The sequence below is a fragment of the Glycine soja genome, chromosome 6 (assembly GCF_004193775.1).
Source record: "Glycine soja cultivar W05 chromosome 6, ASM419377v2, whole genome shotgun sequence".
Lineage (NCBI taxonomy): Eukaryota > Viridiplantae > Streptophyta > Magnoliopsida > Fabales > Fabaceae > Glycine > Glycine soja.
The window spans coordinates 44,666,662-44,682,116 of record NC_041007.1 but is presented as its reverse complement, the minus strand read 5'-3'; the positions used below and the strand labels follow the sequence as shown (position 1 = coordinate 44,682,116).

At 32.2% G+C, this 15,455-nt stretch overlaps 2 protein-coding genes across 3 annotated transcripts; both read right to left on the bottom strand.

Annotated features, from left to right (window-relative positions):
- Window positions 1–546: 546 nt before the first annotated feature.
- LOC114417135 lies at window positions 547–6,184 on the bottom strand. Its single transcript, XM_028382239.1, has 5 exons — window positions 5,918–6,184; window positions 4,702–4,893; window positions 3,208–3,883; window positions 1,144–1,262; window positions 547–1,068 (listed from the first exon to the last, which is right to left on the bottom strand). The coding sequence occupies exons 2-5, from the start codon at window positions 4,795–4,797 to the stop codon at window positions 874–876; spliced, it is 1,086 nt and encodes a 361-aa protein (XP_028238040.1). The 5' UTR covers window positions 4,798–4,893; window positions 5,918–6,184; the 3' UTR covers window positions 547–873.
- A 3,921-nt stretch (window positions 6,185–10,105) lies between these two features.
- On the bottom strand, window positions 10,106–15,455 carry LOC114417134. Of its 2 annotated transcripts, XM_028382237.1 has the most exons (8): window positions 15,138–15,452; window positions 13,499–13,611; window positions 13,335–13,384; window positions 12,398–12,631; window positions 12,072–12,224; window positions 11,271–11,366; window positions 11,160–11,180; window positions 10,106–10,533 (listed from the first exon to the last, which is right to left on the bottom strand). In XM_028382237.1, exons 1-8 carry the CDS (start codon window positions 15,425–15,427, stop codon window positions 10,366–10,368), a joined length of 1,125 nt encoding a protein of 374 aa, XP_028238038.1. In that variant the 5' UTR covers window positions 15,428–15,452; the 3' UTR covers window positions 10,106–10,365. The 2 variants fall into 2 exon arrangements, with proteins under 2 accessions (XP_028238038.1, XP_028238039.1); XM_028382238.1 differs by lacking the exon at window positions 12,072–12,224 and having other exon boundaries at window positions 15,138–15,455.

The following is a 15,455-nucleotide window of genomic DNA, read 5'->3' as shown; positions in this document are numbered from 1 at the left end:
TATATATATTTATTATTATATTTAAATGAATAAACATACCGTTTTATCAAGCTTAATAAACACTTTTATATGTGTGAGACTAGCATATTTAACTATATCAGCTTTTTAAAAAACTTGAATATAACTTTTTTATTAAATAGACCAAACCAAACTTTAAACGGATCAGATCATAACTTCATGTCCGTGATCTAACCTATTCTCATCCCTAATTTGAAGATTAAGGATAGAGTTGCTATTTTTTTTAGGAAAAACTTAATTGATACAAGAACATGCTCAAAGTTCCAGTGAACCAAAAGTTACGTTGATGATAGGAACTACTTGTTCTTGTAACTTCAAGGTACATTGTAGGATTATGAAATATTTTTACATCACAAGAGGCACCAAAAGTCACTTGTTGATGACTTGATGGGAACAACTTGCTGTATTCCCTTCAAGAGACATTTTAGGATCATGAAATAGTTACTAACAAAATAACTGAACCAAAAATATACATTTAACAGAAATCAATCAGAAAGAACGTGCCATTGACAATGGCAAGGCAATAAGTGGAGAATATGTAAATAAAAACTTTCAGTATTTGTAAAATAGATAGAAGTTTCATTTATTCTATTAGACATTCTCATTTCAATGGCCTTAATTACAGCTTCCCTTTTCTCTAATCTGTGAGCAGGAAAAAGAAAAAGGTTGTGTAGGAGAGTTTAGATGCTAGGAAAGAACTATAAATATAGCAGAAATATAGTATGAATTTATATCATTTCAGCATCTTAAATTTCCAGTAGGGCATCTTAATCTCCACACATGGACTTATGAGTGAATCCAAACTTGTAGGATTGACTTTGTATGAACACAACTTAATCATCCTGGCATTTAGAATTAGAGAAGCTCCCATTCAGGTTCAGACATACTAGGAAGCAGTAATTTTTTATTATCTTGTGGTAAAGTTGGATCTAAATTCTCCATGCAATCTCCCTTTACTTTTTCACTGTTCATATGCCATGCTGCAAGCTCCTTATACTCTTGCTTTCTGGCAGACTTCTTTGACAAAGAAAAGGTTTGTCGCGCCTTTTTCTTAAATTGGAAACATACTTTGGTTAGAGTTGAATATGAACATGTACCAAATAAAATGAGGGGGGGAGTGTGTACCTTTTTAGTATTTAAATTACCACCTGCTTTGGGAGGTAATTGGATTTCATCTCCATTCACCATAACACAGGCTTCCTCAAGCTTCAGATGATCTTCTTGCATGGTTTTATGACCTTGTTCTAAATCAGTATCAAACTATCAATTAGGGTAACTTAACTCAATTTGAATTTCTTAAATTCATAGAAAGTATTCAGTTACCATAACATCAGAACAATATGCAACAAAAAAGGAAGTTATAAGGTTGGTTGGTTGGGTGGTAAAAGGAGAAGGGAGGGAGGGAAAGATTGCGGGTTTCGATTCCCCTACTAACAAAAAATTAACAATTAACAACTAACATTTGCAGATAAAAAAAATGCAACAAAAAGACTTAACATATTTTTCTGATTATATGTGCCTCACTGCCTTGACACGTCTGAGAGATGGAATATAACCTGTCTATAATCATGCAAACTTACTTTGAACAGGTTTCAGAGTGACTTCTGGGTATATCTATGTAAATGCCACAAAATATTAAGCATTCCAACTGGATTAAAATGCATCTTTTATTGGAATAAAAAGGTTATAATGTTATCTGTTAGAAAGAATGTTCAGGTCATGGATGAGATACAAGTTCTCAACATGTTCTATAGAGAACACGGTTGTTTAGTGAAAGAGCAAAATCCATTTAAGATATGTTGTAGAGACTAGACTGAACATTTTTTTGCCTATTAAAGAGTATGCTATAACACATCAATTTCATGGAACCTTCACTATAATCCCATCCTCAGATAAAATATGTGAAAAGAAATGGGCAGGATTCTAGAATGGTAGATGGTCCAGTTATAAAATTCTACTTAATGAAAGAATACACAACCAATTGGTAAACTAAACTAAACTATACTAACGACTAACATACCCTGGTTCCCAAAGGCTTCTCCACTATGCAAAGGTATATGGATATTAAAAATATACATCAATAAAAAAAACTCACAAAGAAAATTAGTAAAATAATATATATCAATAAAAAATGAATGAATTCAATAGCCTGAATGGTTGAGAGTTGAGAGTGATAAGCATTTTAGTCCCAGTGTGTAGGGATTACCTACCATAAACCATAAATTTATTCAGTTGGTGGTGGTTGCCTATCTAGAGCCCACAGAAGGCAAAGAATCAAATCCATAAAAGATCTAACAAAAATTTGAGCATGGTTACCGATTTTTTTTAAGTTGATCCTGGTTTTGATGTTAAAGAAAGGTGGTAAAACACACATTCAATTCCCACAACCTAATGCAAAATTATAATCTGCATGGCTACTTCCTAATTTCAGAGGGGAAAGCTGAATGAACTGCTACCCCTTCCATTCCAAAAGACACAGTTAACATTGTTAGAACAAACTATTGTTACAACAAACATTCAATTTTCTATGGTTTCTAAGTAACACAACTATCAGTCCTAATCCCTTTCCAATAACTAGGGCTTCACCTGTGAATGAAAAAAATGAAATATAGCTATTTAAAAAGAGTAACACAAAGCAATATGCAAAGCATGCCAGTTGTACATTTTTCATCGGATACTATAGATCAGAGAGTAGATCTTAAACTTAAAGATGAAAAACCTTCTCTTTCAACAGAATTATTGTTTGGACCTTTCAAATACAGCCAAATGTGGACGTCTCAGGATTATTCATTTTTCATGCAATATTAGCTAAAAAACAAACAGCACCATGATACACTTTCTCGATATTCAAGTTCCACCAAAATAGGTCCATGGGCTGAAACCAGTTAGTACTTCTGAGTTCTGAATAATGTATATTAATAGTTAATACTAACAGAGTAAATGCTTCAGAGTCATATGAGTCAATATCTAAATTCAGTAACTACTTATGATCGAATTTATATCTACTACCTAGCTGAGATAAAACACTACATTATAAATATAATCATTGGACTCTACTTTTATATCCATAGAGAAACCTACCAGAGAAACTATACACTTACTGAAAAAACCTATCAGAAATCAAAAAGTGATCAACCAAAACATTGACGAAAATTTTGAACTACAAGAAAGAGACACTGAAATACTCACCAACTGGCTCTCCAAATGGGACACAGGAGGAAGAACTTTTATCAATGGGTTTCTCTTCAGCTGCTTTAACTAGTTGCGGAACATTGGGGAATTGTTTGGTACTAGCATCTTCAATTTCATTTGAACAATCTGTGTCAGAGGCAAGCCTTGCCACTTTTGCTGAGGCTGGCTTTGAAACAGTAACTCCATGGTTCTGATTTTCATTTTCATTTGAGATCTCACAAGATTGTGATGTCCGGCATGCAACTGTTTCTGCCAAAGTGGTTTCATTGATTATATTGGTCACAGCCATTTTTTTATTTACTGGATTTTCATCAATACCAAGGTTTGATATAACATCCATTCTTCTAACATACTGTCTTGAAGGTGAACTAAAATTGCTTTCTTTGACAGAATTTCTCAAAGATAATGTGGAAGAAGCAAGTCTGGCAACATTATCAACACCAAGAACAATCCTTGAATCCTCAGTTGTTTGCTTGGTATCAGCTTTTACATGTCTTTCCTTATAAACATGGAATGGCTTCTTATAGAGCCCAGCATCCGCACATTTATCAATAGGCAATTCAATGCTTACCTTTTCACCTGGGGGAAGTAAATCTCCCACAATTTCTGAATATAACTTTTTAACACTTTCCCCAACAGTCTGCATCTGATTCTCTATGTATTTAACTGTATCCTATAGCCAAAGAACAAACAGATATAAGAAATATTGTGGCTGGAAAGAAGGTCAATTAATAGCAGGGTAGGGAACTATCAGTCTCATGAACAGTTTAACCTATTACCGTTAAAAAATTATGATCATACACAGAAAGGCTTTCAGAAAGATTATCATACATGACAAGAAAATATAAGATAACGGTTGCATTCAAACACTTTAAGTAAAAATGAAGAAAGTCAAAGGAGAAAGGCACCCACAAACTGATAGGGTATTTTAATGCATTGAGGCAATAGGTGCCAAAAAGTGCACATTATACCCAAAAAACAGAACATATTTTGCATATATATCAGTCATGACATTCAATCACAGTAAAAACAGAACATATTTTCAATTTACAAAATCCTATGTGTAGTTTTTCTCTTAGCATTCTGATCATTCAATCCCTTTTAGTATTCTGACTATTTTACAAACTAGAACTGTGGAAATGCACACATCATGCCTCACAAAAGGGAAGTGCTTCAACAGCAAGAGGCACTGACCGCTTCCAGCACTTTCCATATGCCTTTGACTACACTACGTTGCTAGTAAGTTGCAACAATAATAACAGGCAGAATAGTAGGGACATATAAGACAGAAAATAGAAATGAAGAAGATGCAACTCTACTTGTAGCAATGGAGAAAGCGAAACATAAAAGTTTTAGGTATTCAATCAGTGACATGTATAACAAGGAATGGCATGTGTACAGTGTACTACGGTAATTAGAGTCATCTTTCTTAATAAACCTAAATCAATGCTTATATGATATAGGATAAGGTTAAGTGGCAAAAAGGCATACCTCGTACATCACGTCTTCTGCCTCCAGGAACATATTCTCAAATTTCTGGTACATATTTCCAACCCATCTTATACCTTTTACATCCATAGTGATCATAATATCTCTTGAATAGTGATTTGTCCTGATATTGTCTAATTAAAATAAGGCTGCAATTACTCTTGTCTCAACTTCAAGGTGGTTCTAATTGATTATCTGCAATGAAGCAAAAAAAAAATGCATTCAACAGAGAGACTAAATTGATCATGATGAGTCATCGCTCATCATAAAAACATATATATGTAAAATGGATGCAGATAAATTCCATTTCAGCCTATAACACAATTACATTTAATAAGCATCCATACAAAATCCCAAGCAATCATGAAAAACCATTCACACATGTGACATGTCCTTATCTAATAATTCCGAATCAAAGTCCAACCTGGTAAGTAACCTACCAGCAACGGGACCAGCACCAGCCTAGAACTTTATCTTCTAAAACATACCAAAACCTTCAAGTAATTCACCACACATAACCCTGACTTCAATGTCCTAAATAATACTCTCTCCATTCTCTTTTATAAGGAAAAGAAAAAAGGATTCCACACATATTAAGAAAGTTAGTTTACTTCATTAAATTGTGTCATTCCCAATTAAAAAACAAACTTTTTTCCTAAACTACCCTTCAATTGAACTTGATATTAAGCAGACCCCCCTATTAAATGAAAGGTATTTTGATCATAATCTCATTAAATTCATTAAATAAGGCAAAAGTAGTTAAGTTTTGCTTATATTTGAGAACAAAACATTACAACTAAAAAAGTAGTTAAGTTTTTTTTTGCTTATAAAAGAGAACCAAGGGAGTATACAGCTTCTAACCCTAGTGGCCTCTTTTCCCCAGATAAACTCAAAAAAAAAAAAAAGTGAACTTCAACTTTCATTGATCAAAATTACCATGGACAATCATTGAAGCAAGGCAAGAGAATAAGTTTGCCTCAGACACAGCTACAATAAAATTAAAAACACAAAGACACGCACACACCAAATTAAATTAAACGCATCAAAAGAAAAATCAAAAAGAAAAAAGAAGTAAACGGGTATAACACGATAATAACAACTAGCCAATATGTTAACAATGGAAAGAGCTTTTGATCAGAAAACAAAAACCCATTTGGAATATGAAGTCGGAACACAGTAGCACGTTGGATCATGAAAAGGGTCATCAGAGAATACTTACTCTAAGAAGAGAAAATCTATGAACTCCTTGCAGAAGGCTTCATGTCATACACCAATTCACCAATTCCTTAGCTTTTCGAAGGGACAAAAAAAGATGAAGAAGATTCGAACACGAAAAGATTGGGAACAGTTTGATAAAACTTGGAAGGAATTGTGACTTGTGCGGAGAAAAGTGTACGAGGAGGAACAGAATAAGAAGGAAACGTACACACTAAAGATTCAGCTCTTGATGACCCTACCTTGCACACGTGTACTCTTCAGTCTTCATTATTCCTATGATGTTCTACGTGATAAACTAACTGATAATACACTTTCTTGTTCTTCTTTTATTCCAAATTTCATTTAAATATTCTTATTTTATATTTAGATAATTGTGAGACGAAAATGTAAGGTTCTAATCGGTTATCGGTTGGTCGAGTTATCGTTAATGATATCTATAATGCGTGGAGTTTAGTGGAAAGGGTATGACTTGTGAGTATCTATGAGTTGTCTAGAAGTTGCCACAATACGTGATTTTCAAAATAGAAATAGTTACCCTCTAGTAAAAAAAAAAAAAGAAACAGAAATTATTTTCTCTGTGATTGAGAGTGTGTTTGTTTTATTGTTTACACATTTGCAAGAACATTCTTCAACACTGAATCAACATGTTTGACAATCTTCTTTCACGTTTAATTGGATACATGTATGGGAGGAACGTTTGTTGAATTGAAAGGTGAGTTACTTTTGTGTTAATGCTCATGGATTTTGCTTTTGTTTACAAAAAATTAAATTTATTCAACTTTTATTATCCTTTTTATCTACCAGCATTGAAAACTCAAATTATTTTATATCTTGGTTGATAAAATAATTTTTTATTTAAATATTTTAACATTTTTAATTTAAATGCATTATTTTAACACCAATTTTTATTATTATTAATAATAATGTAAATATACTTAAAATAATAAATTAAATCAAATTCGTATGCATTTTAGTCATTACAGATTTAAACGCAATTTTCATTATTAATATCCAAACAAGTTATATTGAACTTACTTTTCACTCAACTTCAATTTAGAAAGTTAAGTTCAACTTAATTCAACTTTTCTAATTATAATCCAAACACACACTAAATAGCACTAAATAGTTAGTGTGCAGCTCCACTAGCTTAAAATTTGACTAAAAATATAAGAAAGAAATCGTAAACACTTTAAGAAAAGTTGTCCTACAATTGAAGCTTTAAAACATTCTATGGAGAATGGAATTTAGTTTTCACTGGATCATTGGCAATAGATATAGTTGGAGGTTCTAATTCTAATAATAATGATATTTATGCATTTACATAATTGCAATTTCTGCTTCTATTTTTTTTATAATTTCTCTTTTACATTTTTTTTTCACTTTTTCTGTTGTATAATTTTTTTACTTTTTTTATTTCTGTTTTTTTTTTACCTCTTACCTTAATTCCCATGTTGGAAGTACTCCACATCATAGTATTTGTAACATTCTATTTTTCATAAGCTAACTTAAAAAGAATTGTAAATTATAAATAAATAGAATTTTAGAAAATGATGAATTTTTTATAATTAAATAAATAAGAAGATATAATTTTTTTAATTAAAATAATAATTTAAGAGAAAATAAAAATGATATTTTATTTATTCGTTTGATAGAGAATAAAATACAGTTTATTTTTATAAAATAATAAATAAAGAAAAAATAAAGTAAATAACTAGTGATAAGTACCCTAGCTATAAATAAATATAATGTGTTAGATCAGTTTTTTCTTTCTCTCAATTTCGTTTTTCTTTCTTCTCCTCCCGAAATTCTCTCTTTTCTGGCAGACCACAAAACCTGTCTCAGAAAAACAACGATCTCGGACTCATTCACCGTTGGATCGTCGTAAAATTTAAGCATCAGGTTTGAATCAATTCTCACCATTCTAATCATTGGGAATTTTGAAAAGATGTTGGAGCTGAGATAAAAGCCCTTTTTATTGCAATTTTTTTCTTTTTCGTAGAAACTCAGAGCTGTCTCAGTAAAATTATGATCCTGGATTCGATAACCGTTGGATTGTCGGGAAATTTTGATATGTGTTTTGAGATTTAATTTCGCACGTTTTCACCGTTGGGTTTTGCGAACTAATATCTGTGAAGGGAGAAAACAGAATCACACAAAGACCGTGGAATAAAGACTTCAATCCCTTCTTCTTCTCTCTAATGTTTGGGAACCCTAACAGAGCAACCAGAGGAGGAGCTCTAGAGAGCACCAGAAATGTCACAATTGATAATAGAGAATGCTTGAGCGATTACATCGAGATAAGGGATGAGTTATTCACAATTGAGAATTAGTGAGAACATGTGTAGAGATCCTTAGAGTATCAATTGGAATGGATTTTGGGGTGTTTTCGTCATTTTTTATTCTATCCTTATAATCATAATTGTGAATTATATATATTTGACGAACCAATTGATGTGAAATTGATGTGTTCTTGTATTGAATGTGAATCTTATAAATTGAACATTTTTCTAATTAGCGTGAATTGATGAAATTAAGTAATGAGAAATTTAGCATAAAAGGGAGTGAAATATTGATTTTGTATTTTCTCCTTTTCATGCTTTTTATATTTTTATTGTTTAAAATTAATATTATATTTGAAGTTGGCCAAAGATTTCTAGTAGACTTGTGTTGTATTGTGTGTTGTATTCTTAGATAATATATATAAATTCATGTATACTTATATATATGGAAAAGTGTTCATATAATTATTTAGAATTGATACATTTAAAGCTTACTTTGAAATTCATGATCCAATATGATGTATGCTGCTGGTTTTATATATATAGATTTAGCTATATATTTATTTATATTAATATTTTATGTAAATAATATTGTAGTGTTGTTATAGTATGATTCCAAAAATTATTGAAGTGTTGGAGTTTGAGAATATTATGATTAGATTTGATGTATATGTGGATGTTGTACCTTATGAATATCATTATGAATGTTATGAAGATGCATAAATAAACATGAGGTGCAATGATACACCATTTTGGGATTATGAAACGAGATCTTAAATTGTAAGCATCATATTTGGTTGTGAAAAAGTGTGTGTGTTTAACACTTATGTGACAATAATTATGTTGTGAGCTGTGAATTATACAATTATGTTGTAAACCTTTTACTCATATAATTTTGTTTACCAATATATTTTTATATATTTTATTTATTTATATATATGTCGAAAGTAGAAGGTGTCACAGCATTTGCCCAATCTTTGAAAAATAAAACTGTATTTTCATATGTGTGTTCTGTTATCAACAAAAATTAGTATAACTTTTAAAGTAATTAGTGTAAGAAATCAACAAATTTACTTTGTATAATAAATTATAATGAGATGATAATAAAATTTTCTTATATTATCATTATATAGCGTATTGTTTTCATAAAATTATATATGGCACCTTTGAGATAGTTAATAGAATACTCTTCACAAATTTCCCGATAACATTTTCAACCATTACACTTTTGTGGGAAAACAAGCATCATTTTTCATTTCATTTTAGTTGTCTATGTGTTTCTAATGTAAAAAAAACTTCTTTGAGGCCGGGAATAATGCCTTTATCATCAGTTTAATTCCCATATTCGAGACACAACTATTGTCTATGCTACCCTTTCCTTCAACGTTTACTATTAAAAGGGCACAAGCAAACAAAGCACATGAGGTTAGCAAAACCCAAATAAGTAAGACACGACAGCAATTGATCGGTGCTTCAAGAAAGGGACAAAAGTACATCTTTGGGAATGGATAATCATGCTCACGTTCAAAGGAAATTTAGGATTCGTTTGATAAAGGAAATAAAAAGAGAAAAAAAATAAAATTTTGAATTAGAATATAGTGTAAAAGTGAGTCTTAAATTATTTTATTATTCATTTTTTCATTTTTTTACTCTCTGTCTCTTCAAACCAAAAAGGCTCTTAATGTTGGGTCAGATCTTAGTATACTCTTGCAGAAAGAGTGATGCTAACTGCATCTAACATTATTGTTGATGCATCCAACATTTTTAAGAGAATGAACGAAAATGTTCTTACCTTAAATTATCCGTATGAGTCATACAGATCAACTTAATTCGTATGTTTAAATTATATTTACGGATCAAGTTCATCTGTACAAACCATACGGATCAACTACAAACTCATGTATTTTTAGCATGGGATAATTTTGGAATTAACAAAAAATGCTGAATACACAAACAATAGTGCTGGTACACCTAGCATCACCCTAATAGAAAACCAATACATAATAATAACAGCTCGTGTACCATGGATACATAATTTAATCGATTTTGGACCACGCTATTCAATTGGACATGCATCTACCAAGGGCTAACTAGCTTGATGCCAAACCCAAGAAGATGTTTACGTACGAAGAAAAATAAAAAATAAAATACAAAATCTCAAGATAATGTTTCATTGAGGCACTGTTGCTGTAATTGTAGCGTGTCTGGGACTCGTAAGAATTGATGTTATGTTCACAAAACCAGCTTCCCTCAGTGTTTCATCCATATCAGTCAAGTAAAACTCATCAATGAAGGGTTCAGTGCACTTATACAATGTAAACAGGACAGGAGATAATTCCTACAAGACAACAAAAAAGAAAATAAGTTTGATTGATGTTCCTATTTGGACAACAATGTACGTACATGTACTATTAAGTTGATGATGTGTGATAGATGATGAAAATTTCCAAGAAAATTAACCTAGAATTAAATCCCAAGATCAAGCAGTCCCCTTAGGTATACACATATTTTACTTCTTAATAATCACAGGTTTAGCACAATTAAAGAAAAAGGCCATAGAAAATAGACTAAGATAGTAACTCATCTTTTTTTTTTTTTTTGGTTTCAGTTTGATGATCTCTTAAATTAAACTTCGGTCTCTTAAAGCATCACTATTAGACCAAGTTAGTTTAGTCAACTTATCACAAAAAATTGATCTACTTGGTGACACATGATAAACTGTGAGAGATGCCATGTCAGCCAAAATTAATACCGTTAGTGAAAAAAATTGGAATAAAAAAGAACCAATTTGGTCTAACATAAATAAATTACAAGGGGTTAAAGTGAAATTTTTAAAGTTTAAGAGACCAAATTGATACCAAAAATTAAGATGAGGTATCAAAACCGTATTGTAGCCTACAAAATTTTTATGTATTGGTAATAAAAAAAATAAAGCAGGAAAGCAGGACAAGGACAATGCAATACCTGAACGACCTTTGACTTCATCTGCAGAAGACAGCAACAATAATATGAGCATTTGTGATAAGAGCATGAAACCAGAAAAGTAAAAAAGGAAAAATTGTAATGGTTATATACCGAAGAATCTATCAAAGCTAGTGTGCCTCCAGGCCGAAGGAGACGGAATGCTTCCCTCACTATATTCACTATAACTCTAGTAGGACATTCATGAAACTGCAGAAAGTCAGGGATTCCAGACATTAAAATCCACTAATATCTTGTAAAAAATATAGTTAGAGCGATCTATCTGTGCTTCTATTAATTGTCATGGAGAACACATTCAAAAGATGTTGGATAGGACTTGTGAATTGCAAGAGAAGTAGCACCTATAAACTATAGTTCGCTATTTCAATTGTATGACACCTTTCCTGAAATGTAGCTATAAATCCAAAGACTCTCACTAGAGAAACAAAATACATGTTTGCATAAAGCTATGCTCATCATGAAAAGATTACAGAACTGTGTAGTAATATGAAATTGGGAAATCCACAATGTATTTAATACAAGAACATTGAAAAATATTAGTTTCTGGATAAAATTCAGTGTTTCAATTATATGAATCTTCAAAAATCCATATGCCTATCAGGCCTTTGATTATAGTAATCATATCATATATCACAAAAATTTTGTTCTCAACAGCATAGAGGGACCTCTTTATGCTGAGTTTCTGTTGAGTAGATTGACATAATATATATATATATATAGAAAAACAAAATATTTTGGAAGGTTTATGACAGGCATATACCCTACTTGAGGTATGGTCAGACACTAAGTTGTAGTACTTCTCCCATTGAGGATTTGAACTGTTGTTCACTACTAGACCCAACCCTTGATGGTGAAATTTTAAAGGAGGATTAAACAGGAAAAGAAAAGGCATACCACAAAAGCAATAGAAACAAGGTTGAATGATTTAGAAGGCAGGCCTGTGTTTTCCCCATTTGCATGTATCCATCTTATAGGAAATTTTCTAGGTGGTGCACTCTTTTCCTTATTCTGAGCCACAGCTAGAAAATATGGTGACAGATCTAGCCCCTGGAACAAACATGTCAATCACAATTCACAAAACACATCCATACCAAGTATAAGGCTTCTTTTATTCTTGGAAAATTCAAGTTGGCCAAGAATAATTTTGTTATGTTGACTCTCCAATCTCTAGCATTATATAGAATTCAGAAAGCAAATTCATTCATCCATTAAAAACTCACGGTGACTTTGGCTGTGGGGTACTTGTCCGCAAGATATCTTGTGCTTATACCAATAGAGCATCCAATATCTAGAATGTCATTGATCACAAATGATTCCGAATACTGTATATGGTGTTGTTCAATTGCACGAAGCCAATTGCCGCGCAGTATCTTAATTGCTTCCTGTGTTGAAGAAGCATCTGGAACTGCTCGTCTAGCTATTGACATTGTAGCAGCCTCTGCTTCTGCTGCTGCCTATAATAATTGAATCCAGATTTTATAATAATTGTTTTTTTTTTCAGTTTGACAAAAAAAAATAATTACTAATAGATTTCCATCCACGTGTTACTTAACAAAAGAGCAAGTCCAGGAGACACCTAGGACTTAAACAATTGCTAAATAACAAAAAATCACATAATACATGGGAAAATCTCATAATTTTGTCAATAGAGTGCAAGAACCAGATACTTATGTTCACAAGCAAGCCACTAAAGTTGATCATATATGATAACCTACAAAACAGACGCATTCTTTAACCAAAGCATGTTATTAAGGTGCAATAGTTCTAGCCAAAAGAAAATGTTTCAACAAACATTTCTCAGCTATGGATGGATACCACGTCAGAAGGCACAATTGCATATTTACAACAAGATGGAACTTTTGAGTTTTGACACAACTCGTCTAAAATAGAATCAAAACTTTTATAGTGTTTCTGCTATGTCTATTTTTCAGTGGATGAAAAATAGCATCATGGCTTCAATAAAGTTGAACTTATTAAAACTGCACATACTGTATGTATTATGTAACATAAAAGGAAGTGCTGGAAGAAACAAACACAACCAATTCACCTGCCTAACAGGAACATGCTATAAGTTATCTTTTTGTCAAAGAAGGGAGTGGCCAAATTAAACCCTCCATTGACTTATGGGAAAATTCAGAGTTACGAGTTACCACATACCAGCCATGTAAGATTGCCCTCATCATAAGCATGGAATGGATTCAAATAATCTGTGAAGTGAATTAAACAGTCACCCCATTATTTATAATAACATGCATGTGTAAAGACAACAATGAGTAGAAAGGGTAACACAAAAAGTAAAAACAAAAAAGTCAGAAAATTACAATCAGGGTACACTAAAGACTGGTTTTGAATGTTGTCCAGCTCCCTATAAACTTCTGACTCTAAAATCTCTTTCGCCATTTGCCTCCAAGGTATGTTGTTCTTCTCAGCTGTACTGTGCATTCACATCAAAAAAGCCACATTCACTTTCCAATAAAGACATGCTGGACACAACTTCATTTCATCAGCATGCAATCAAACATTAGTTCAATGTAACACAACAACAACAACAACAATAAGAATCTTTTCCTACTAGGAGTTGTCTCCATGCATCAAACTAGTGATCTAGCCAATTTGAAATGTCAAGAACCGAAAAAATACAACAATTATACGAATGGCAGCACAGTGTACACGACTCACACCTCGTGGGTCTCAAATTGGTAGATGTACACAGCCTTACTCTATAAACAAAAGGCTGTTTCCAAAATTCAAACCCTGACCTCAAGGTCATAAGGTAGTAACAAGTAAATGGGATGTCTATTGACGTTTAATTTATCTAACATTTCGTATGGATGATCACCATAATATCACATAATCTAACTACTAGATTTGTTATATTAGTATTCTATAAATAGTTATTAAGGTGAAGTATCCAAGACTTACTCCTGGAGTAAATGTCTAAGACTTGCTACTAGCAAATAAAAACTATCAATTGATTTTTACAAAAAATTAGATATAAATTCTTATAAAATAATGAAGTCAACAAAAATTTCATCCAATATAATAACGAATTGACACTCATTGCACCTGTTTACTACTATTAGTGGAAAAAAGACTTTGTGTGGGCATTTGACAAATAAGAAAGATGTGGGAACTTATGAGTGGTTTATAACAGTTAAAAAATAATTAAGTGAGAGACTAAATAAAAAATGAGAAGAGGAAATTAAAATAGAGCAATGAGTGATTTACAGAAAGGGTAAATAAGTTTTTTTTTATAAAAAAGAAGTGGAAATCAGATGTAAGATATAGCTAAATATTCCATTACTATATTACATACCTACCAATGTTTAAATCATTTAAAATTTGATATACATAATAAATTAATGATTAACATTATATCATATCATATGATTCAATAGTACCAACAAGTAGTTATCTGAGTGGAACCGGGATTGGACCCCTTAAGTTTAGAGGTGATCAATCAAATCTTCTAACAAAATTGGGGTGGATACTTCGCCCAAATGACATGATTACTAAATTATATGATTCAATAGTTTGATTAATAATTGTGATAAAAAGTTATCAAGTGTGTAAAAATAAACATAAAATCTCATGCATTATGAACAATGATCGCACTGAAGTTTAAACTTATGATCTCATGTATTTTACTCCAAACCCTCACACCACTAGGCTGACCGTAGTGGGTAAATCTCATAAAAGGTAGACCCTAATGATATATCCTGCTTCTCTCCCAAAATAAGTATCATATTAGATTTTTTAATATAACATTAATTATTTTTTTTCACAAACATCTCTAATAAATATTACTTTAATTTTTGAACCTAATATTAATAGTACTCTCATTCATCTATTTAATAAGGTTAGTTTAGTAAAAATATTACTTTTGGGACGGAGGAAATACGTTTCTAGTTTACAAGGAAAAGTTACCAATGAATAAGTAAAGTGAGGAAGGGTAGGAACCTTATCAAAGCCCTTCTAGAACCAAGCTTGAGGACAGAGAACAAGGGCTTGAAGGAGATGAGAGCTTGAACGAGACGTGAAAGAGGGGTCTCCCCAACCCACTTGGGTCGCTCCAGCTTCCCTTCTTCGTACTCACCCATTTGCACCGACGCGGCGGCGGTGGTGGCGTCGGACGCCGCCGCGTGAACCGCCCAGTGCCGCCCTCTCGGCGGCCAGGACGTGGCGGTGGTGGCATTGCCGCTGGTGGAGATTACTGCTGAGAGGTTCTGAATTGGCCACAACAGAGCCATTGTTGTGTGTTATGTGTGGAACTTGGAA

What these genes read in the sequence shown, in the direction of transcription:
- LOC114417135 (XM_028382239.1), bottom strand. Translation starts at nt 4,797, where the DNA reads ATGATCACTATGGATGTAAAAGGTATAAGATGGGTTGGAAATATGTAC. An exon ending in CCCATTTGGAGAGCCAGTTG is followed by an intron (nt 1,263 to 3,207) that starts GTGAGTATTTCA and finishes ATACTGATTTAG; the next exon opens with AACAAGGTCATAAAACCATG. An exon ending in GTAATTTAAATACTAAAAAG is followed by an intron (nt 1,069 to 1,143) that starts GTACACACTCCC and finishes TTCCAATTTAAG; the next exon opens with AAAAAGGCGCGACAAACCTT.
- LOC114417134 (XM_028382237.1), bottom strand. Translation starts at nt 15,427, where the DNA reads ATGGCTCTGTTGTGGCCAATTCAGAACCTCTCAGCAGTAATCTCCACC. An exon ending in TTGTTTCTATTGCTTTTGTG is followed by an intron (nt 11,367 to 12,071) that starts GTATGCCTTTTC and finishes GACTTTCTGCAG; the next exon opens with TTTCATGAATGTCCTACTAG. An exon ending in TGAAGTCAAAGGTCGTTCAG is followed by an intron (nt 10,534 to 11,159) that starts GTATTGCATTGT and finishes GTTGTCTTGTAG; the next exon opens with GAATTATCTCCTGTCCTGTT.